The following is a 23,792-nucleotide window of genomic DNA, read 5'->3' as shown; positions in this document are numbered from 1 at the left end:
TCAGTTGGTGGTTGCTTTTCACTCTATTTTTTTTTAATATAAAACGACACCGTTGTAATGTCCAACCGGCAACCATTCACTTTTAGCCACGCGGGGACCGGTGGGCGGCTCGAGTTTATTCTTCATTTTCTGGATGCTCTTTCTCTCTCTTCTCTCTTTCGCCAGGAGCTTGCGCAATCAATATATGATATGAAAATATCCCTAATAAAAATTAATAAAAAGCTGGGCAATCGATCCTCGAAATCGTGAGAGAAAAATTCATCCAGTAATTGAGGGCTGGATTGGATTGGATTTGATTTGATTGAAAATGGCGAATACAGATCTGTTCGATGCATATTTCAAGAGAGCAGATTTGGACTGCGACGGTCAGATCAGTGGAGCTGAAGCCGTTGCTTTCTTTCAAGGTTCTGGTTTGCCCAAACAAGTCCTCGCTCAGGTACTTGTCATCTATTCTTCTTCTTCCATTTCTCAATTCTCCTGTTTCCTCTTCCAAGACTCTGGAGCTATATGCTTTTAGGTTTCGATGTTTAGATCAGATTGTTTGGGATTTTCAGTCAGATTCGGTATATGGTCTTAACTGGAGTGATCAATCCCTAAACAAATACTACAAGGATAATTCTGAGTTTTGATTCGAGTAATGTGTTATTTTTAAGCTTTTTGGATGTTGCGTCGGTTGATGAGACCACTTCTTTTTTGTCATCAGCTTGGTGCACAATAACCTTCACAATTGTATGGCAGTTTTTTGAGATAAGATGTCAATAGAATCAATCTTGTGCAAATAATTGAAAAAAGATGCATAGCTTTAGACGATCCTTCTAGGCTTTTGGTGTTTCAGTCTAAACTTGATAGCTTACAATGTAATAGAGGATGTTACCTTCAATTTGCACTATTTGGAAGTTGCTTCTAAGAGTATCTTGGAGTTTGGCTTGCAATCCCTGGAATTGGAGTTGAATGGAGTGTTGATGTAGTGATAGTGTAGAATTAGTTATAATGTCCTTCAGTTCATAAAGTTTCTTGCTGTTTGAGTTCAAGATACAGACGTCTTTCCTGGATTGATTACGAAATTGGTAATTCTGTTTTTGACTTAGTGGATTTGGTTATAACTTTACTTTTTTACTCTGTGTTTGCTGAATCACCATTACTCTTTATCACTTACTGGTAATTGAGCTCACTAAGGTTTTAACATTATGAATAGATGTATATCAAAAACGTCCTGAAGGAAAATTTTTAGTTCTTTTGAAAGAAAGAAAGAACATGTTCCATTAAACTAATGTTTCTGGATCTTGCTGCATTAAACTCACAGAATAGCTCCATTTCTGTTATATTCAGGTGTGGATGCATGCTGATCAGAGAAAAGCTGGTTTCCTTGGTCGTCAAGAGTTCTATAATGCTCTTAAGCTTGTTACTGTGGCACAAAGTAAGCGGGAGCTGACTCCAGATATAGTGAAGGCAGCATTATATGGTCCTGCTTCAGCGAAAATTCCTGCTCCTCAGATAAACCTTGCAGCCACACCTGCTCCTAAAGCAGTAACACCTGCTCCTCAAATGGCTGGTACCACGTCAGTGGCACCTCAAAACTTTGGTATCAGACCACCACAGATGCCTGGAAATGCAAGCACAAACCAGCAATATTTCTCATCTCAGCAAAGTCAATTTGTGAGGCCATCCCAAGCTATGCCTTCCAACTCTGTGTCTCATCCACAACTAGTTCCTGCAAGCCAAGCTGTGCCTAGGGGTAGTACCATGGCTGTTCCTCGCCCTTCAAATTCAAATGTCTCAACTGATTGGGCTGGTGGTGGTCTAGGTGTCCCAACTACCCAAAATCAAAGTAGGGGGATTAGTCCTCCTCCAACTCAGGATGGATTTGGGCTAACAGCATCAGGTTTGATGCCCTCTGTCCAACCTAGACCACAGTTGACAACTGGACAGACGCCTTCTAGTATTCCAAAACCTCAAGAGGCTGCTGTGGCCTCCAACCAATCAGCAACTAAGGATTCTAAAGTTTCAGGGAATGGCTTCGCCTCTGAATCACTTTTTGGAGATGTATTTGCTGCAATTCCTGCTCAGCCAGCACAAAGTTCCTCCTCAGCTGCATCATCTACGAGTACCTTACCTGTATCAGTGGGAATTGTTCCATCTTCTGCTGGGTCCCAACCTTCAATCAAGCCAAACACTCTTGAAACTTTGCAGAGTACATTTTCTCAGCAACCTGTTGGTGGGCTTTCAGCAGGAAGGCAGAACCAGGTTGTTGCAGCTCAAAGTTCTGCTGTTACTTCATCTGGACTTCCTGTTGGAGCTGCGAATTCAGATTCCAGTCAATCCCAGCCTCCATGGCCAAAGATGACTCAGTCTGGTATTCAGAAGTATATGAAAGTATTTGTGCAGGTAGACACAGATAGAGATGGAAAAATAACCGGTGAACAGGCACGCAACCTCTTCTTAAGTTGGAGGCTGCCAAGAGGTAGACTACAAGACATTCCTTTTTTCCTTTTCATTCAAGTTCAACTGTGTAGCATCAGATGAGTTCAGTGATGGTAAAATGTTGTCTTAAGACAGATAATAGAAGCAATATGACAACCTTTATGAGAATAGTCGTGTAATTTTGTTTTTTGCACCTATTTGTAAGATTTACTATTCCCCCGATAGAACTTGGGTACCCTATTACCATTTTGAAAATGTACATTATTTGGTCTGAATTAAGAACTTCAGCTGGAGAATATATTGAGGCCAAACTTGCTTCTGTATCAGGTAGATTGGCAAAAAGAATGGTTTGCAAGGAGAGACTAACTTCAGTTTTACTATTTCCTGGGATTAATTATGATAGTTGATGGCGATGCCAGCACATCTAAAATCAATTACCTGGCACAGTATGAAGTAGTCATCGAGTTTACTTTTCTTGTAATTCTTTCTCTTAATCATATGAATTTTCTAATCATGCAGGTTGAAGCTTGATATGACAGCTTTTTATTTAAGATTTCTTTAGTGGAAACTATTGCATTCTCATATTACATGACAGCCACATAATATTGTCCTTGGTGTTTCAGAGGTCTTAAAACAGGTTTGGGATTTATCTGATCAAGATAACGACAGTATGCTTTCTTTAAGGGAGTTCTGTACTGCTCTCTATTTGATGGAACGTTACAGAGAAGGCTGTCCTCTTCCTACTACACTCCCAAGCTCTGTAATGTCTGATGAGATTTTGTTGTCTGCTACAAGCCACCTTACAGCTTCACATGGCAGTGGAACTTGGGGACCTGCTTCTGGTATTGTTTTCCTTATGTCATCAGTTTTTCTTTCCTCTTTCATAGCGGTTATGCCTTTTAAAAAGGAAAATAAAATTTCATAGGTCCTCGACCACCACAAGTTATGATGGGTCCACGGCCAGCACCTGCTGCTGCAGCAAGGCCACCAAGACCCCCTGTTCATCATGCTGATGAAAAACAGCCCCCTCAGCAAAAGCGCAAAGTTCCTGTTCTGGAAAAGCATCTTGTTGATCAGCTGAGCCAGGAGGAGCAGGATTCTCTGAACTCAAAGTTCCAAGAGGCAGCGCAGGCTGATAAAAAGGCACTTTTCAATAATTTTGTGCACTTGATATGCACAAGCTTTATTTTGTATAATTCTTTTGGTGCTGTTTTCTATATATTTTTCAGTTGAGGGATTTTGATTGTTAATCCTTTAAAGTTTCCTTTTTTAACTTGAATTAATAGGAACAACGGTAGTAGATATTTATGTGTTGACTTTTCTCCATCTTTTTTACTGAAGGTTGAAGAATTGGAAAAGGAAATAGCAGATTCTAGACAGAAAATTGAGTTCTATCGTGTTAAGATGCAGGAACTTGTAAGTATGCTCCCTCTTTCGTTTTATTATTTGGATTTAAGATTTCTTTTATGGTGATTTTATTATCTCGTGAGTAAAAAATGATTTTGTTTTGGCCAAAATTTTTATGCTGGATCTTTATGCTTGCCATATTTAATGTCTTGTTTGACCTTAGATTGAATGAGTAGGAGAGGAGGAAAATATTTCTATTTTATTTTTTCAGTGTTAGATGTCATGCATTGCTAATACCTGTAATGTTCTGTTAATTGGTTTAGATTTTATATAAAAGCCGATGTGACAGTCGACTAAATGAGGTAACAGAAAGGGTGGCTGCCGATAAACGTGAGGTATCTCCATTCCTTGTGCATATTAGCTTATATTTTCCATTTTAAAGTTTGCCGTGTAGGACATAAACTTGAGCAAAATGTCAGGTTGAGGCATTAGCCAAGAAATACGAGGAGAAATACAAGCAGTCTGGTGATGTAGCCTCTAAGTTATCTATTGAAGAGGCCACATTTCGCGATATTCAGGTATTTATGAACTTGGCTGCTTATTGTCACCTATGGTTGCTTTTGGTATAAACAGCTCCTATCAAAGTTGTTTTTTTTTTTTTTTTTTTTTTTTTTTAAACCGTTTGCTACATAAGAAGAATTTTTTTTTTCTTCACAATTTTCAATTAAACTAAATAGTATTCAACCACTTGCAGGAGAAGAAAATGGAATTGTATCGGGCGATCGTTAAAATGGAACAAGGAGGCACTGCTGATGATGCTTTCAAGGTACATTCTAATGTAGTTGATTTGTGGAGAAAATACGTAACTTGTTTTTAAGTCCTATTTTCCTGGCTTGCACAGGAGCGAGCTGAGAATATCCAGTCAAGTCTTGAGGAACTAGTAAAAAGTGTGAATGAACGCTGTAAACAATATGGATTGCGTGCTAAGCCAGTCTCACTGGTTGAGCTTCCCTTTGGTATCTCCATGACCTTATTAGTCTTCATCTAGAAAAATACTAATGTATATGTGTTATTTTATTGAATTATTTTACTTTGTTAGTTTCTCTATGAAGAAAAGGTTTCCTTTGTAAGAATTTGGACAAACTTTATCATTTTGTGTCGCTCTTTGCAAAATGTGCCATTTGGTATTTCTAGTGAAAGTGTGAATCACAATGTTGCCCTCATCTTTGTATCACTTCATCACACTTTTAACAGAAAAAATATCTTCAAACTGTTGTAAACTACTTCTCTAAAATTGGTTTCATGTCTTTGCTCACTTTCATAATGCATCGATCATGTATGGAAAGACATAAGAAATTGAAGTATCTTTGATCTTTCTCTTGACTTGATCATAAATTTAATAGAGAAATTGTGGTAAACTATTGATTCATCTGGTGTCTAGATATATAATTCATAAGTGTCTTGCAAAGGTCCAAGCCATTATCTTAATGCAATAATTCTTGTAAGAAGGTTTCTGTATTTTTGCAATTCTGGTAATTCCACCTAGAACATGATATGCTGCTCTTACATCACATCCTTGTATTATGCTCAAGGCTCCAAGCCAAGTAGAAGGAGAGACTTTTAACTTATTGTGAGCCCAAATGATGGATTCAATGGATTATATTGAAAGCCTCTGCAAAATGAGTACCTAGGTGAAGAGGGTCATTTTTCTTTAGATGGAATGTCAAAAAGTCCTTTGGTGATGATGTAGAATGGTACATTCTGATATAATTTAGGAAAGAATCTTTCTGATTATTTGTTGTTAGCGTGATATTTTGCTGCTTCTTCGAGGAGTGATTCGAAGCATGTGATTGTGGCCTTGAGAATGAATATCAGTTGTTTTGTCAATAAAGAAACAAGAAGTGGAAGTAATATTTGTTATTAGGTGATTTTGTTGTTGATGATACCAGAATATTGGTCAGAATCTGTTGCTAGATTTTATCTGGCTGTTTTTTGGTGCTAATTTTCCTTTCATGATAAACAACCCATCTAATGAAGAAATAGATTCTAATGGCTGTTGTATAGCTTTCCTCTGAGCACTTGAAAAGCTGTACGCAATTCATTTTTTTTTTTTTTTTGTTAATTTTTTCCATAATACTTTGTGTTTCCAAATTTTATTTTCTGTAAACTACTTTACATAAATGTGTGTTTTTTGCTCATTTAGTACTTATTTTCTGTTTGGTTCCTTTTTTTTTTTGGGAGGAAGGTTTGTTTCATAATTGTGTTTTAGGTTGTGATCTAGGAATAAGAAAACTCATCCTTGAATTTTTTTTTCCATAGTTTTCAAAACCGGACCAGCCGGTTGGTCCAGGACAACTGGGCCCAGACCACTGGCCAGTTCTTCATTAAAAAAAAAAAAAAAAAAAATTGGGAACTGCTTATACTGAATTTTGAACCCATGACCAGTGGAGGGAAGATAAAAGTTTCTCCACTTGATCAATTTATGTCTTGAGTCAGTAATTTGTTTTTTTTTTTTTTTGAAAGCCAGTAATTTATTTTGTTAGTGTTAACTTGAATTACTTAATTATTTTTCTATTGTATTAACTTTTATATTAAAAAGTATATAAAATTTTCTCTATTTATTGTGCTATAAAATTTTAATATATCAGAATTTATTTTTTCATTGATGTAAATAAGTATATTATTATGCAAAATTTATTCTAAGTATTTCTTTTATTATTAAAATATTATTATTGAAAATCTAAAGTTTCAATTAAAAATTTTACTTATTTAAAATCTAACTAGTTTTATTTTGATAATTATTTATAAAATACATCAAACTAATAATAGTAATAATACGCTATTATTATTTTTTAAGAGTTCATTAATTTTATAATGTATAATATTATTCTGGTTAAATCTTGGTTTGACTCCAGTTGAACTTTAAACCCTTAGTCTTCTTCTTTCATTGGTTCAAGTACCGCGTTGGGTTTGAAAACCTTTTTTTTTTTTTTTTTTTTTCCCCTTTCTCTCAGTTTATTTCTTATTTTATTTTCTGTTATCTTTCTTAAGGCTGGCAACCTGGAATTCAAGAAGGAGCAGCTGACTGGGATGAAAATTGGGATAAATTTGAAGATGAAGGTATGTTAAACAGTTAGTCTGCTGGATGTTTTAGTTCATTTTCAATGATCTTCTAGGTAGATTTATCCAATTATGGACCTTTACATCCCTCCATTAAGAATTTTGTTTCCACCTAGTGCAGTGCATTTATTTCAGCAAATCTGAACTGTTGAAGTTAACTTTTAACAAGCAAATTGTCTTCTAACCACTTTCAGGTTTCACGTTTGTCAAAGAGCTCACTCTGGATGTGCAAAATGTTGTTGCCCCTCCAAAACAGAAGTCTTTAGTTCAAAAAGTAACCACTCCCACAAATGAGGATTTAAGTGCTTCCCCCTCAAAGGCTGTGGAAAAGTCAGAGGAAGCTGCTAGTCTAGGTGAACCAATTCTGGAGAAAGAATCAACTCATGACCATAGTGAGAATGGCACGGCAAGAAGTCCGCCTGACAGTCCTGCTGGAAAAAGTACAAAAGATGGCCAATCACATGAATTCCAAGATTCTCGATTCAAAGAGGGTTCTGGTGCTGATAGTTCACCCCATGCTAAAGAAATCCTAAGGTTTGTTTACTTCTGTGGTTTTTTGCTAGATTTCCGTTGACTTTGCTGGTCTTTGATTTTAAGTGTCAATTTCCCAACAATTTTGCAGCATTTCTTAGCAGTAGGGCTAAGGTATCTGTTTCCTTTTATCATCCTTCTATTTTTTATTTTTCACTTGGATATCTGACCTTATCAAGCATCATATTATGCAGTGACATGGGTGGTACTGAAATTTCTGGGGATAAAAGCAGCGATGAGCCTGGCTGGGGTACATTTGACACTCACTATGATACAGAATCTGTTTGGGGCTTTGATTCTGTTAGTGGCAAGGTATGTGAACTCAACAAGTCTTTTCTCTTCAGTCAATTTGACTTTGACAAGTGGAATCATTGGTCAGGATTAAGAATTTCTAAATGCTGTTTAAAGCCAAAGTTAGAGATTGGAGTCTCTCTTTATGCCTAAATAGGCTCATGTACACATATTAAAGCTATGACCTTTTATTTGTATGGAGAATTTGTCGCCGTTGGCCTTTGGAATTTGTTTATTTGTTTAATTTTTTTTACGTTTGGTTGGGTTTGCTTTGCTGTTTCAATTTCAATTTTTTTTGGAACTTCTCTTCTATTTGGCCTTGCCTTTGCATATATAGGCTGAATTAGTCTAGAATTTCTCTTGCAGGATTTGGATCATGATAAGCACAGTGAAAGTTCTCTATTTGGTATGGGCGAGTTTGCTCTAAATCCGATAAAAACAGGGTCCTCACATGCAGATAATATGTACCTGGGGAAGAGCACATCTTTTTTTGCAGATTCTGTTCCAAGCACCCCTGCATATGATCAGGGGAGAAGCTTGTTTGCAGATTCTGTTCCCAGCACCCCTGCATATAACCAGGGAAAGAGCACATTTATGTTTGCAGATTCTGTGCCAAGCACCCCAGCCTATAACCAGGGGAAGAGCTCCTTTGGGTTTGGAGATTCTGTTCCCAGCACCCCAGCCTATAACCATGGGAAGAACTCATTTGGATTTGCAGATTCTGTTCCTGGCACCCCAGCCTATAATTTTGGGAATTCTCCACGAAAGTTTAATGAAGGGTCGGAGGACCAGTCCTTTGACAGCATCTCTAGGTTTGATTCTTTTAATATGCATGACAGTGGATTATTTCAATCCCCACGCCATTCTCTTGGAAGATTTGATTCCATGAACAGCACTAGGGACGCTGATCTAAGTTATGGGTTCCCATCAAGGTTTGATTCATTTAGAGAATCCAGAGATTCTGATCAAAGTCACGGGTTCTCAAGGTTTGATTCGTTCAGAGATTCTGATCAGAGTCAGGGGTTCTCACGATTTGATTCGTTTAGAGACTCTGATAACAGTCACGGGTTCCCATCGAGGTTTGATTCATTTAGAGACTCTGATAACAGTCATGGGTTTCCATCAAGTTTTGATTCATTTAGAGAAACCAGAGACTCTGGCCATGGTCAAGGGTTCTCAAGGTTTGATTCATTTAATGCCAATGACAGTGGATTCTCCCAGTCATCCGGAAATTCCGTTGCCAGGTTTGATTCCGTACGTGGCTCTAGAGAGACAGATAATAGTCGGTTATCTTTTGACGACTCTGATCCATTTGGCTCTACTGGGCCATTTAAGACATCAGTAGAGAGTGAAACTCCAAGAAAAAGTTCTGATAACTGGAAAGCTTTTTAGTTAGGTATTGCACATCATATGACGGGGGTGCTTTCCTTCCACATGAAGCCTTTTTCTTCATCTTTTTTCCTCCATGAGATTTGGTCCCGTTGGTGTGGCAGCCTGGTTCTTCGACGAGTACATAGCGTGTGGTGGTGAATTATTGGTTGTGCTATTAGCCTTGTTTGATTTTGCACTTTCTTTTTTTGTCTAAAATTGAATTACTTGTGTGTTAGTTTTTCCCTGTAATTTTTTGATCAGGACACATGGATTATTTGTTTTTTTTTCAACGTATACTCTTAAACACTACTTGTGATATGGAAATCAAATTGAATTAGTTTTTGGCGAAATTTGATCCTGTAGGTGTGGCGAACTCTTTTTCCTTTAGTGTTATTGTACGATTATTCTAGCCTATCCTAAGTTTTGCAGATTTTTTTTTTCATTAAAAAGATCATCTGAAACTAAATTCCTTAATGGTCGCTTGAGTTTTTGATCTGGACAAATTCCAATGTGTAATTTGTAAAAGAAATACTGTGATGAGGAAGAATTGATATTGTTCTGTTTCTCGCCCTAAGAAAGTGCTTGTTTGCCACATCAATAACCAAACCATTCCACCCCAACTCTTCCTTGAACACCATCAAGTGAAACAAAGCAGGCAACACAAAACCAAGAGCACAGCACACACTGCTCCCCACCAGAGACAAGAAATCTGCAAAATTGGGTACTAACAGAGCCACCATGCTTACAGCAAAAAAGAACACCCATCTCAGCCACAGACAATACCTAGAATCGCAAAATCGCCTCTCCACCACCTCATAAACCGGGTTCATCATCAATGGAAAAGTAAAGAAGAGGTTCACACACAAGCCAAACTGAACAAGGCTACTTACCAATCCTGGCCGCAGGTCAGTAGTGATAATATCTTTGGTTGCTTCACCAAAGGCTTCAGTAACCCAGAATCCCAAATCTTCCATACAACAAAGAAATGAATACCATACACAATCCCAACACATTTCCAAATTTGTCCTCGTTTTTTGCCTCAGATTCTAATGGCAATACCATGCCAATCCCTTCAAAGGCATAGATAGCCACACCCAAACCATAAAAGAAAACAGAAAACCCTCCAAAAGCTTCCAATACAGGCTTATCTTTTAAGAAGGCAATCACATCCTCCACCATCACCACACCCATAGCTCCAAGATCAACCACATCAGCAAAAATACTCAGCGGAGCTAAATGGGTCAGTGTTGGAATCGAATTCAAGCCCAACTGAAAAGGGAAACAACCCCATATATACAAACAAAGACTTGGAACTTAAGAAACCCAGAATTTTTTTCACTTGATTGACGATTAAAAACATAGGCTAAAGTGTTCTCTATAAAGATTAGATAGCTTACACAAAACCCAGCATGCGCAAGGACGATCATGGTATCCACAGCAAAATGACCAACAGGACCACAAACAGTATGACCCAGATCACCAAAAGAAGCTATCTCGGAGAAGCCTTGAAGGGATTCAAGCTTGCGGCGAGTGTAAACGAGGAGCATCATAAAATAGTATGTGGGAAGGGCAACAGAGAAGAGCACGAGAGAACCCATGACCATCCTGTTTTCTTGAAGGTGTAAGGGAGGCCAAGAACACCTGCTCCAACAATGGCTATGAAGACGTTGGCAAAGGTCTTGAATGTAGAGGAGAGAGGGGTTTTCTTGCCTAGAAGTGGGGTGTCTTCTCTTGGAAAGGATGGCACATGAAGCACACGGGAGGATGAGCTTGCTTCTTCATCAAATCCCATTCTTTTTTATTACAAACCTGTGTTGAGTAGAGAGGATTTAGAGATGTGTCTGGAAAGTCTCAGGCTTTCAGAGAGAAAATGAATATGTCAGGAGAGCAACTGTCCATCTTCCACCTTTTTTCTTTTGTCTGAATCTTCCACCTTTTATAGATGGAGGAGCGATGACAATCTAATTGCAAAACTGCAAATTGATGTCTTCCTGCTTGATTAATGTCGTGATATAATTGTTTTAATAGATAAAAAATGTTAAAATTTTTATTTCACAATATCACATGATAAAGATTTTTCATTATTCCTATTATTTCGTTTCAAGAATTTTCACGGTCCCCTCTGTGGCCTTGTATTTTGATTTTCATGTTTGTATCAATCAAAGGCAAAAACAGAAGAAAAATGATTTAAATATCTTCTTTTGAAAAAAAAAATATATAATTAATAATATGGGGTTAATAATAATAATAATAATAATAATAATAATAATAATAATAATAATAATAATAATAATAATAATAAAATTACACCCTTCATCATATTTTATAAACCAAAAATTATAGTCCTATGAATAAAGCTCCCTATTATTCATTAATTTTAACGAAAAAGTCCAAAAGGAAATACAAAAGCATTTGATTCGATAAAAATAAATAAATAAATATCATCCAGCAATACCGAAAAAGAAACAACACTGTCTTATGTCTTGTTATCCAAGATCATGAGAGGCTTCTGTCTTATTCAGTTAATGTCTCTATCAGATTTATTTTTCCTTTTGCGAATGAATGTGCCAATTTAATAGCATGTGCTATCAGGAAGGGTATTTTATTGCCTGACTGAATTTCCAATCCTACAGTGCACCTTGTTAATCATCTAGCAAAAGACTGGTTGGCTGTTTATGATTGATGGTTTAATGAAATCCATTTGCAGATTAAAAAAAAAAAAACTGCCTTCTGTAATGGCTGCTAGCTAAACCCATATCTTTTTTTATATAATCTTAACTCTTCATTTTTCATTTATTTTTCCTTTTTTTCACAAACTTTTCTTTTTTTAGAAAAAATTATTTATTGCCTTTTACTTCTTTAATTTCTATTTTTCTCGTTTTACAAACTTTCTTTATTTTATATTATCACTGTTCACGGTAACAGTGTTTGGGTTTTTTTTGCTTTTTATTTTTTTTTATAAATTTTCTTTTTCCTTTTTACTTTTTTTTTCCTTTAATTTATATTTTTTCTCTTTTGTAAACTTTTTTAAATTGTTGTATTTTATGATTACTTAGTTTAAAATAAAATAAAATTACTTTGTTAAAAAAAATAAAATGATTTAGTAAAATTTTGTAATTTATCTCATTAAATTTTTATGAAATAACACTTTTTTTGGTAAAGTAATAATTACGAAAAAAATTATTAATTTAACAGAAAAAATAATTTTTTTTAATATTTTTAATTATCATATTTTTTATAATATTTTAAATTTAAATTAAATTAATAGATATTAAATGTAACATGCTAAATAAGTATATCTTATTTAATTTTATTTATAATATTTTTAACTACTTTATGAAAAAAAAGTCATTTTATAAAAATTTAATAAGATGAAAACACCCACATATATATAAAAATTATTTTTCTTATTTTTAATGATTAAATTATTCGTAATTTTATTAAAAATTTTTAAAACAATTTTAATTTGAAATAAAGTGTAATTCACAACAACAAAACACACACACACACACACACACACATATATATATATATATATATATATATATATATATATATATATATATATATATATATATATTATTTTTCTTATTTTTAATGATTAAATTATTCATAATTTTATTAAAATTTTTTAAAAAATTTTAATTTGAAATAAAGTGTAATTCAATGTATTGCAATCATTTTACTCCTTATTTCCATTTTTTTAGAATTTTTTATTTTATTACTAAAAATGCATATTTTTTTTAACTTTTATATAATATATCTTAAAATCTTGTAACATGCTTTAACTTTTTTTTTTTCACTTAGTTCTTTTCAATTTTTTATTTTATAAATTATTTTTTTATTTTGATTTTCATGTTCGTATGAATCAAAGGGAAAAAAAAATAATTTAATAATAAAAAATTTACGCCCTTACCACACTTGTCAATAACTTTTAAGACCCTTAATCAGATTTTATAAACCAAAAATGCTACCTATCAATATATTTCTACAAATAAAGCTCCCTATCATCCATGAATTTGATTGATTCAACAAAAATAATAAATATCATCCATCAATCCCAAAAATGAAATACAAAACAGACAACACTGGCTTATGTAATTGCTGCTTCCCATTGTACAAAACATGATTTTACTGATAACCTTGTAGAAATAACAGCATAGGATTGGAGACTGGGTTCTGCCCCAAACATAAAAAATGCATTCACATGTCAACATGTAGTGGATGAGGTGAGGGGATCACTCAACTCCGCTTATTTTGAAAAGAAGGGAGGCAAACCCAGTAAAGGACATTCAGGAAAATGTTGTCTTGCTTATAATTTACAACTCTGGCTTTGGCCAATGATATTGATTTTTCATTCTCCTTATCATTTACAACTCTAGTGCGTCACGCATGACCAAACAAGCAGCGACCAGCAAAGAAAACTACCAAGAAAAGAAACTAGAGATTTTTTCCCATGTCTCATTCACTGGCACTGTTTGTTTCAAAAATTTTCATTATTTCAGACAACAAACAAATAAAAAAAGGAAAAACATAAAGAATTGTATACCTTAACTTTATATCGAAATTTAATTTTTGTCATAGCAGTGCGGTCCTGGTCCTATCTGTCTGAACTTTTAGTTTCTTATTTGCAGTCCATACATCTTATAGAAGTGCTATTCAATAATTGCTCTGGTATCCACCAGAATGTTCTATAAATTATATGAATCAAAGAATAAATTGACACTGCATTCGAAAATTGTGATTTTAAATGACCAAATATTTTACCTAGTGAACTGAGTATCATTAGCTTAATCAGCGCAGGAAATTTACCTGCTTGACTTAAATCTCAAGCATAAAAATTCAGGCTTATAGAGATTTCAAGAAACTCCATCCACCAACATGATAATTCTTATTTCATTGTCGATTAAGGAATTCAAGCATCTTTTTATCAAAGCGACTACTATAAGTATGTCTTTATTATCCATTCCATTTGGTTATTGACATGGAATATATTCTTGCTTTCTAACCAGACAGTTTCTTGACTGAGAGAAATAAGCAATGAGTTCCATGTCAAATAATCTGGAGTTATACCTTTCTCTACCATTTGTGAGAAGAGACTTAAAGCCCTCTGAAAGCTGCCCTTCCTACAAAAAGCATCAATTAGAGGACTATAACTTCCTACATCAGGCATGCAACCTCTCCCAACCATGTCATCAAGAAGCTTCAAAGCACTCCCTTCTTTCCCTTGCCCACAAAATGCACTAATAAGAGCATTAAATGTTGATGCAACAGGAAAATAACCATGACCAACCATCTCATTCATGAGCTCAAATGCCTCCCGCAGAAGCCCTTCTTGACAGAATCCATGAATTAAGCAATCATAAGCAAGAACATTTGGAATTCCACCTTCACTAGTCATCTGATCAAAAACCATCTTCGCATTTGCAAACTCACCCTTCTCACAGAAGCCTAATAACCTCAAGCTCCTATCAACAGCTCTAGGAAGTAATTTTTCCATCTTCATTAGAAAATCAAGTGCCTCATCCCACATATTTTTCTTGTAAAGACCATATAACACACTATTATAAGGACTAATACCCCCAGAACAACCTTTGGACCCTTCCATCAATTCTAGGATCTTAAATCCATCTTCAATACTCCCCCATGAGAACAAACCCTTGATTAATGTATCATATGTATTGAAATTCCAACTGATCCCATCTGTTTTCATATCATTAAACATGTCAAGAGCCACATCCAGCATCCCGGACTCACAGAAACCAGAGATCAATATATTGTATGTTTCAACATTAGGAAGGCATCCTTTTCTCTCCATCTCCCTCAAGAAGCGATGCCCAACTTTCACCTTCCCTAATCTACAGAAGCCCCTTATTAGGGTGTTATAAGCCACAACATCAACCACACCTCCCTTACTCTCCACTCTCTCTAATGTCTCAACTGATTCCTTCATACGGCCTGCACTGCAAAGAACTTCCACCACCTTAGTCACTGTAACAACATCGGGCACGAAGCCCAAACTGAAACTCTTTTCTAGCAATATCAGAGCTTGAACTAGATTGTCTTCTTTACAGTATCCAGATATCAAAACATTGAAAGTCACATCATTAGGCTCCTCGATCTCATTCATCAAGCTCCTAGCTCTCCCTACTTTCCCATTCTTGCAGAGTGCGTGAAGCAGAGTATTATAAATAACAACATTCGGCTTTATGCCTCTGGACTTCATAACCTGCAAGAGCTTAAAGCCATCCGCAATTCTATTAGTCAAACAAAGACCCTTCATTAAAATCCCAAAAGTATAATCATCACCTTGAACGCCACTCCCCATCATTTGCTTCCTATAAAACTCCCTAGCCAGATCAATGTCTTCCTTAACAAGAACATCAAGTATAGAATTCAAGACTTTCAAAGATGGGCTCTTGCCAAACTTAGAAACCAAATCAAGTACTTGGATAACGTCACGAATCATACGAGCCCGGCCAAGGCCTCGAACTATAGTGATGAAAATATCTTCATCTGGGGCGGAGCCGATTGAGTGGGGCATTTCGTCGAGCAGTTGCTTGACCGTGTCAAAACGGCGGAAAGTACAGAGCTTGTGAATCAAAGCTCTATAGGTAGACTGGGAGTGGGTGAAGTCGGGGAGTTGTGAGGCCCATTTGAAGGTTTGGAGAGCTTGGGACGCAGACCTTTGATCTAAAATTAGATAGGATATATGTTGATGAGATGGGACTGAAAGGGATGACGTTGATGATGAGGAGGAGGAGAAGCGTCTGGGTTGCAAGATGAGAAGTAATCTGGGATAAGTTGTGAGTTTTGAGAGAGGGTAGAGGTTGGGCATGGATTGAACGAGTTAAATTACTTAGTAGTGGAAATTTGGCGGGGCAATAACGGACGAGTGGTTGAATCGCCTAAAGTCTAACCCTTTATAATTTTAGTTTTGGATATCTAGTCACACAGCTAAAGCTTGAATAGCCTGGAGTTATCGGTCCATAAAAAAAATGTATAGCGGAGATTTTTAAAATATTATTAACAAAATTGCAAAGCAAAATTAAAAGTTATTCTAATGTCTAATTATCCTTTCTTAAATCCCCAAATATTTAGCTTTTCTTTTATTTGATTGATAACTCAATAACTTCCATAGCCTAGACCGATTTAGGTTCGAGTCCCTGATCTCCCAATAAAAAATATATACATATATATTTGCACACTTGGTCGTCCAAGCTTTCCTACAAACTTATTTACAATCAAAATTGTCGTGTCATTTCCACTCTAATACATTATTTGGAATAGACACATTTTTCTTGTTTTCATGTGCAGACTGCAGGGCCAAATCAAGAGCTCAATTCACATGGCACCAAAATGACTGCAACAACTATATCAGCATTCAGCACTACAAAGTAACTCTTCAAAATTTAAACTATCTCAAATATACAGGATGTTTAGGTTCAAGAAACCAGCATTTTCCAGCTGCAGCAGGTAGCAGACTTGACTTGGAAAAATCCCTCACCAACTGTGGAAGTTCTGATTCCCTCCCTTGTTTTTTATACAAGATGCAAGCAGTTTTTGCTCAAATGTCATTATTCAAGACACCCTTGAGAATATCTAACCCCTCAGCTGATATGCTCCTCCTTTTATGGGATCTAGGCATTTCAATCTTAGGAGGAGGATCAGGAGAGAAACAGACTACTATGACTGTCAGATTGTCACATGTATTGCGCTGGAGTGCCTCCTTGACAAGTGCTTTCGAGCACCTCTCAGGATCATTATGGATCATGAGTTCCTTCCTCACAATTGTGACTGCACACTGGCTGCTCATCACATCCCACAGGCCGTCACAACCAATTATCAAAAACTCATCTTCTTCTGTCAGGTTAATCTCTTCCAACTCTGGCTCAGCACTCAAGGGGCTTTCTGAACCTTTATTACCCTTAATGTGCCAATCACCAAGAGCACGAGCCACAGATAATTGGCCATTAAGGTAGCCATCGTAAATCACACCTCCTAGTCTCTCAATTCTTAGCCGCTCAGAGGTGCAGTTAGGTTTGTGGTCTTTTGATAGTTCAATTGCTCTTCCCCGTTTGCCCAATACAGCTCTAGAATCACCGGCATTCGCGATAAGCATGGTCCTAGAAGAGTGCAGATCAAACAAATAATTACAACAAATACCACTAAACTACATAAAAAAAAAAAAATAGTGCAGCTTAATCACCATCACTGAAATCCAAAGAATAGCTTTACTATCAAAATTAACAGGTAGATGCAAACTGAAAGCTGTGTAGTTTGTCACCTTCCCAAGATAAGGGCAGTCAAAGCAGTAGTGCCAGAGGAACTATCAACAGATTTAGCATCAGCAAGTGCATGATCAGCCTTCACAAAGGCAGTCTTAATTGCCTTTTTTGTGCCAGATGGAAACTGTGAATCTTCGACAATAAATTTAAGAATGTTCTTTCTGGTAAATGATGCTGCATCAATGCCACCGTGCCCATCAAACACCTGAACAAAAAAACTGAAATTTAGCACAACACCTCAACTAATGAATGATTCGCAAGACAAAGATATGAGGAATTATTTATTGATGGTTTTCATTTTCTGCATGCTTAGTAGGAACTTACATCTGAATACAGCATAGTGTAGCAAACAAGGTAAGTAATTGTAAAATAAAAAAATGGTTAATGTTGTACATGGGAAAATTCATTGTATTCTCAATGGTGTATGCAATTCATTAATGCCATGAACTCCAATTATGAAACTTGTTGAATGAGAATATATATATATATTTTTTTTTTGAATAATTGAAGTATTCAAAACAATTGGCAACTCACACACCCCATAAAATGCTCCAGGAACTGGGCAGTTTACAGCTGTAGCCAGATATTGATGAAGATTGTCCACAATTATGTACTCATCTTCCATGTATTGTTTTGGTCCTTTCTCAGAACAGCTTCCTGAGCGAAATATAGGTTGAAATCCAGAATTCTCAGTTGCTGGAGACTTCAAGCAGATAATTCCAATATCTAATTCCTACATAAATGAAAATAGTGGATGATTAAATGAAATCTGACTCTTTTCTGTCATGGATTACATAACAATATTCAATCAACTGATCAAAACTTTGCACCTATTAAGAACTAGGCATTGAATATTATACCCAGGCAAAGGCATCCCCATGTGCAAGCTTAAACACAGACAATATTGCATACATGCAAGACAGGTTGATCAGAGGCCTAAGATAAATGCAAAAGCTCCTCAAAATTAATCACAATACACTGGTCTTCTGTTCAAAAAAAAAAAAGGGGACTTATTTCTTATCCTTAGAAGGATCTTGAAAAAATCAGGGTGGATTAGTTTCCTGTTTTTCCAACAATTGCTTCAGAGGAAAGTGAAATACTAAACACAATTGTACCTTAAATAATCTAGTAAAAGTTAGATTCACAGGCGGAACCATGATGCTTTTTTGGGAAATTGCGATAGAAGATGGACAAAATTTTTTTAGAAGGGGGAATGAAACTAAATCAAACTGCAAAAATTAGAATCAAATTTACTTGGATGAAGACAATATTATTCTTCTTTCCTCTTTTCCCTCACTCACATTAACTCATTGGACATTTACTTCAATAAATCTCAGCTCAGATCTTGATTAATGAAGAATAAGGTGCAGATTATCATGGAATAAGAAACAAAATTAACCAACAATCAGGAAACCTCATTCAAAAAGAACAGAGAGGAAAATATAATGAATGGGTGGGTAGACCAAAGGGGGGTTAAAACTCACAGGATCTGTCAAAAACGCTGTGCTGCTGCAATGCCTCATGCAAGGGAGGTTTCTTGGAGGTTTGCCAATTCTCGATTTGCTTAAATTCTCAGAAACGTTATCATTTTTATCCTCCATGACAGGCAAACTGCCATTACTAGCAGTACATCCAACCTCCCATGTTGGTATCTGGCGTGAAACATCAGTCGCTGAAGTCATTGTCCAAGCTTAATCCATTCTCAGCCCCAAAAGCGAAAAAAAGATAAAATAAAATGATGAAATAGAAACAACTGCACTCAGCTGGACAAACCCATAGCTTAAAGACAAGCCATTTTTAGATAAATTCCAAGGTCCCAGACAGCAAAAAAAATAGCGGTCACCAACTGTTTCAAGACAAGTACAGGATACAAGATTCAGAGGAACCCTAATCAAGAATTTGGGAGACATAACCAGCTCTTTTCCAACCAGGAAAATTACAGCTCCCCATTTCTTGTATTCCAGAGGGAACCAAACACATTTCTTGAAACTTCCCTTTCAAATCAAGATTCAGGAAGAAAACCCAGATTAAAAAAATCCCAAAAGAAGAAGAAATTAAAGGTTAGAGAAGTTCCGTTCAATCTATGTAAAAGAAAGAGAAGAAGAGACAAGAGGCTTGAAGGTTAAAATCATAGCATAGAAATAAGGAAGTGAGGACCATTGAGAGGAAAGAGAAGGTTTATAGCTTGTGGTTGGGTGAGTGTGGATTGCAGGTTTTGCGGTCGCCATTGCAGGGATCGAAAAGAAAATAGGGTACTGACACGTACGTGGTTTTGCACAGAGGTGGCTTGTGTTCTGCGTTGGCTTTATTAGCGGTTTATGCTTCTCCACGGATGTTTCAAATTTCGCCAATTTTAGTAGGAATTGGTTACTACATTTTTTTTTTTCTCAACCAAACACATAAAATATAAAAATCAATTAAATTTCATAAAATTTTATATTTACAATTAAATCAAACAAGCTTTAAAAATCATGGAGAAGTAGCCAATTAAAATATAATAATCATTTAATAGTATAAGAGTAATTTAAATACAATTATATTTATTTTCAAATTCCACAACTTATTACTACTCATTACAAAAAAAAAAATAATATACTATTTTTTTATAATAAAAGTATATCATTGCTAATTATGTTTATTTTTCATTTATTAAAATAAATATATAAAATTATTATTTCTAAATATGTTATTAATACAATAATCTAAATTTTGATTATTTTCACACAAGCATCTTAAGTAGTGAAAACGACTTGTAATGAATTAAATTAGTTCAATTAGTTAATAAAATTATATATGAACTTAATCATAAATATAAAAATAAAATCAAAACATTTTCAACCAATATTGTAGGCGTTAACATAGAAAATATAATTAAAAAAATCATTTTATAATAATTAATTTTTTAATAATGTGTTCATATTTATAATTTAATTTTTTTATATGTAATTTTGGAGAATTTTAATACTAATAACTAATAAATTTAAAATATTTTAAAAAATTATTTTTTTATTTTCTTAAAAATATATATCATATAAAAAAATTAAAATATCTCTTGTAAATTATTGGAGGTTATAAAATATAGCAATTTATATGCCATCAATTTGAGACTATATATATATATATATATATATATATATGTAAATGTAATCACTCTGGATTCTAATAATATATATAATCTATGAATTTTTCTCTTAATTCTTTATTTATTGCATATATTTTATATAATAAAAACCAAAATAAATTAAAATGGTAAAAATTATTTAGAATAGATCGCTAAAAATATAAAATATAATTTCTTTACACAAAAAACTAAATTATTAAATCAATTTTTTATATTAATAATTAAATAAAGGATTAGTCATCAATATTGATAAAACTCAGAGAAATAAGAAAAAAATAAAAGTAAAAAATAATAGTAAATATGTGCGTAAACTGCTATAGCAACAGAGACCACCAATCATCCCATCATGCAAAATCTCCTTCTTTGACATATAAAAATAAATATTAACATTTTGTTTTCGAGGTGTCATTGTTGCTTGAAATATATATAAACATATATATACTTGCAATTTATCAATGTTTAACAACTAAGCATGTTTTGTTGACATAATATTTAAGTATAATTTTTCCCTTGTCTTATTGTTTATATATATATAAATAAATTTTTATGATTAATTAAAAATCAGGCATAAAAAGAAAAATTCAAAAAAATGAAATTAAAATTTTTTTTAAATACCAATTTGATATTTATCAATCCTTTTGAAAACACAAAAGATAAAAAAAAATAAATTTCTGATTTCCTTTCATTAAATTTTTAAAACGATGGATAAAATTGTTTAATAATAGTGAATTTTTTTATTTTTATTTAATTTTTAAACAAAATAAACTAAAACTTTTGAAATAAAAAATAAAGTAACGATTTTGAAAAAAATAAATAACTTATGATTTAAGTTATTTTTTGTAAATTTTATTTTGAATTATAATTAAAAATTAATAAAATAGAATTTAAATATAAATAGAATTAAAAATTTTAAATGTTTATATATTGTTAAATTAATTTAAATAATAAAAAATTAAAATAAATTAAATTTTAATTTCTAATTAAATTTTATCTTTTATTGCCTTGTTAATAAACCACCATGATTATTTTGGTAAACCCAATGTGCTCCTCCCACATTTATCTATATTATAGATATATTGTCATATATCCATTATAAATTAATTATATTTTTTATATTTTTTTATTAATTTTTTATTTTAATTAATTAATTTTTTTAAAATTTAATATTTAAATGAAGTTATAGTATAAATAAAATTTTAAATTTTAAATTTATATAAAATTTAAAATTTTAATTTATTTAAATATTAAAATTAATTTAAATAATAAAAATATAATTTTATTAATTTAAAAAAAATAATATTTTTGACAAAACTAATATCTTTCTCCTCTTTTCACATTTATATATAGAATAGAAAAAGCAAATGATTTCACTTGACAGCTATTGAGTGACTGTTTTGACCATGGGTTTTTTCTATTATAATGGTTAAAATTATTTTAGCACATAAAAATATTTAAAAAAAATATAAATGTTAAAATTTAATTTATATATATATAATAATTTTATTATAATTATTAATTATGAGAGCCTCATCGGCCACATGCGCTTTTATCTGCATGGATTGGATGGTCAATAAAGTGCGCTTTTTTTTTCAAAGAAAGTCAATGATTGTTATTATTGTCGATGTTCGTGTTATGTTGTTCTATTATAATGTTTTACGAAAATAACGTAGGGATCTTGTGGCTAACTTTCATTTGGAGAATAATAACTGACATGAAGCTAAGTGAAGGTGACGGAGACTGCTTTAAGATTAGTCCACCCAAAGGACATAATAATTGAAACATGACTTTGATGACCACGGCATTGACACTTTTCCATATGGTTGGCTTAGTTTCCTTGAAGGTGATCATTTACAGCTTTATTTTCATTTGCATTAATTCCTAGTTGTTTCTTGATTTGTTTTCTTTTCTGGGTTTGGCTTGCTTATTTGGACATAGCTCATCTTAGCATTTCAGTTAGCATATGCCTGAACGCAAATATATTTGGAGTTATTACCTGTAATTTCTTCCATTTTCTTCACTATAAGCTGCTTGTTTTCTATTCTCTGTGGAGCAGTGACATAATGGGTTTTGTCTTTAGCCAATGTACCATGCACAAGGTTTTGCTTCCTATTTTTGTTGAGGCAGTGGGTATAGAATAGGCTTTAAGGTGTGATGAATCACTATCTTTAAGGTATTAATTGCCCCCACTAGATTGCTACAAGATTATGGCAATATACCTCCAGGATATAATAAAGCCTGAAATCTGCAGACAACAACTCCTGAAGATTTCTCTTAAGAACTCTTTATATGAACTGAATTTAGAGAGACTAGAAGAAAAGAAGAAGGAGTAGAAGTAGTATATCTGGATTGAAAAAACTCATCCATATTTATAAAGAATGAAAAGTCATGGCACCTTTACTAGATAGACACATCTGTCTATCTCCAATAGATACAACTATTTGTGTAATAGACATGTTTGTTTATTAAAAGCTACATATACAAATAGTTGTGACTATTTGTATAGACATATCTGTTTATTAACAGACATCTATACAAATAGTTATGACTTTTGTATAGAATAGACATGTCTATTTATTAACAGACATCTATACAAATAGTTATGACTTTTGTATAGAATAGACATGTCTATTTATTAACAGACACGTATACAAACAGTTGTGACTATTTGTATAGAATTGACATGTCTGTCTATTAACAGACACATCTACTTGTTAATAAATACATTTGTTCGTAATTTATTTACGAAAATTACAATATGATAACTATTTTATTTCACACATATACGTGCCAAGTGCCATAATAAAATAATATATATTGAATTATATATATATATAATTCTATACATATTTCACTCTTGTCATTCCTTCACTTTCTTATATTTTAACAATATAAGAATTCTTTCTCTCTATACCATATAACATACAAGCTATTTATAACAATCCCCCACTTAGCTTGTATTGTTAGATTCCATTGTTTCATGCATAATGAAAAGTATCTTTCGATTTAAACTTTTCCTTAATGTAAGTATTTCAAAGTTCTAAAGAAATCATGATGGCTTTAGCTTAAACCTAGATTCCTATTAAATAGAACCGAAAATACTACACACACGAATCAATTAGTTCGACTTAAAAAGTTCACCAAAATTTTAGCACGAATATGGCCTTATGCTACCTCCTGTTTTCATGAATATTTACAAAAGTTATTCTCACTTTTGTTGAAACGGCACCACTTTCTATGTTCATATAGGTGAAGTTTCCTTTGTAATAATTTTAAACTTCATTAAGAATATAAATACTCATCCT

General features: G+C 33.6%; 3 protein-coding genes and 1 pseudogene across 3 annotated transcripts; 1 reads left to right on the top strand and 3 right to left on the bottom strand.

The window, feature by feature from the left end:
* Nucleotides 1-113: 113 nt before the first annotated feature.
* LOC110672832 (uncharacterized) lies at nucleotides 114-9,431 on the top strand. The gene is made up of 13 exons (XM_021835731.2): nucleotides 114-436; nucleotides 1,330-2,461; nucleotides 3,045-3,263; nucleotides 3,347-3,564; nucleotides 3,763-3,837; nucleotides 4,092-4,163; nucleotides 4,248-4,346; nucleotides 4,523-4,594; nucleotides 4,670-4,784; nucleotides 6,820-6,888; nucleotides 7,083-7,422; nucleotides 7,614-7,731; nucleotides 8,077-9,431. The coding sequence occupies exons 1-13, from the start codon at nucleotides 308-310 to the stop codon at nucleotides 9,100-9,102; spliced, it is 3,684 nt and encodes a 1,227-aa protein (XP_021691423.2). The 5' UTR covers nucleotides 114-307; the 3' UTR covers nucleotides 9,103-9,431.
* A 106-nt stretch (nucleotides 9,432-9,537) lies between these two features.
* Nucleotides 9,538-11,056, bottom strand: LOC110672834 (amino acid transporter AVT3B-like; annotated as a pseudogene).
* Nucleotides 11,057-13,953: 2,897 nt separating this feature from the next.
* On the bottom strand, nucleotides 13,954-16,377 carry LOC110672835 (pentatricopeptide repeat-containing protein At2g17525, mitochondrial). The gene has a single exon (XM_058153085.1). It carries the CDS (start codon nucleotides 15,917-15,919, stop codon nucleotides 14,024-14,026), a length of 1,896 nt encoding a protein of 631 aa, XP_058009068.1. The 5' UTR covers nucleotides 15,920-16,377; the 3' UTR covers nucleotides 13,954-14,023.
* Nucleotides 16,378-16,424: 47 nt separating this feature from the next.
* On the bottom strand, nucleotides 16,425-19,683 carry LOC110672864 (probable protein phosphatase 2C 47). Its single transcript, XM_058153087.1, has 4 exons — nucleotides 18,854-19,683; nucleotides 17,908-18,102; nucleotides 17,369-17,574; nucleotides 16,425-17,207 (listed from the first exon to the last, which is right to left on the bottom strand). The coding sequence occupies exons 1-4, from the start codon at nucleotides 19,049-19,051 to the stop codon at nucleotides 16,649-16,651; spliced, it is 1,158 nt and encodes a 385-aa protein (XP_058009070.1). The 5' UTR covers nucleotides 19,052-19,683; the 3' UTR covers nucleotides 16,425-16,648.
* Between the last annotated feature and the right edge of the window lie 4,109 nt (nucleotides 19,684-23,792).

The sequence above is a fragment of the Hevea brasiliensis genome, chromosome 9 (assembly GCF_030052815.1).
Source record: "Hevea brasiliensis isolate MT/VB/25A 57/8 chromosome 9, ASM3005281v1, whole genome shotgun sequence".
Taxonomy (NCBI): domain Eukaryota; kingdom Viridiplantae; phylum Streptophyta; class Magnoliopsida; order Malpighiales; family Euphorbiaceae; genus Hevea; species Hevea brasiliensis.
Note: the sequence above shows the minus strand (reverse complement) of the source record. Positions and strands in the feature narration are given on the sequence as shown.

Excerpts from the sequence above, each read along its gene's own strand:
- LOC110672832 (XM_021835731.2), top strand. The coding sequence starts at position 308 with ATGGCGAATACAGATCTGTTCGATGCATATTTCAAGAGAGCAGATTTG. Across the intron at positions 437-1,329 it reads CCAAACAAGTCCTCGCTCAG|GTGTGGATGCATGCTGATCA; the intron begins GTACTTGTCATC and ends TGTTATATTCAG. Across the intron at positions 6,889-7,082 it reads GGATAAATTTGAAGATGAAG|GTTTCACGTTTGTCAAAGAG; the intron begins GTATGTTAAACA and ends AACCACTTTCAG.
- LOC110672835 (XM_058153085.1), bottom strand. The coding sequence starts at position 15,919 with ATGCCCAACCTCTACCCTCTCTCAAAACTCACAACTTATCCCAGATTA.
- LOC110672864 (XM_058153087.1), bottom strand. The coding sequence starts at position 19,051 with ATGACTTCAGCGACTGATGTTTCACGCCAGATACCAACATGGGAGGTT. Across the intron at positions 18,103-18,853 it reads CAGCGTTTTTGACAGATCCT|GAATTAGATATTGGAATTAT; the intron begins GTGAGTTTTAAC and ends TCATTTATGTAG. Across the intron at positions 17,208-17,368 it reads ACTGCCCTTATCTTGGGAAG|GACCATGCTTATCGCGAATG; the intron begins GTGACAAACTAC and ends GCACTCTTCTAG.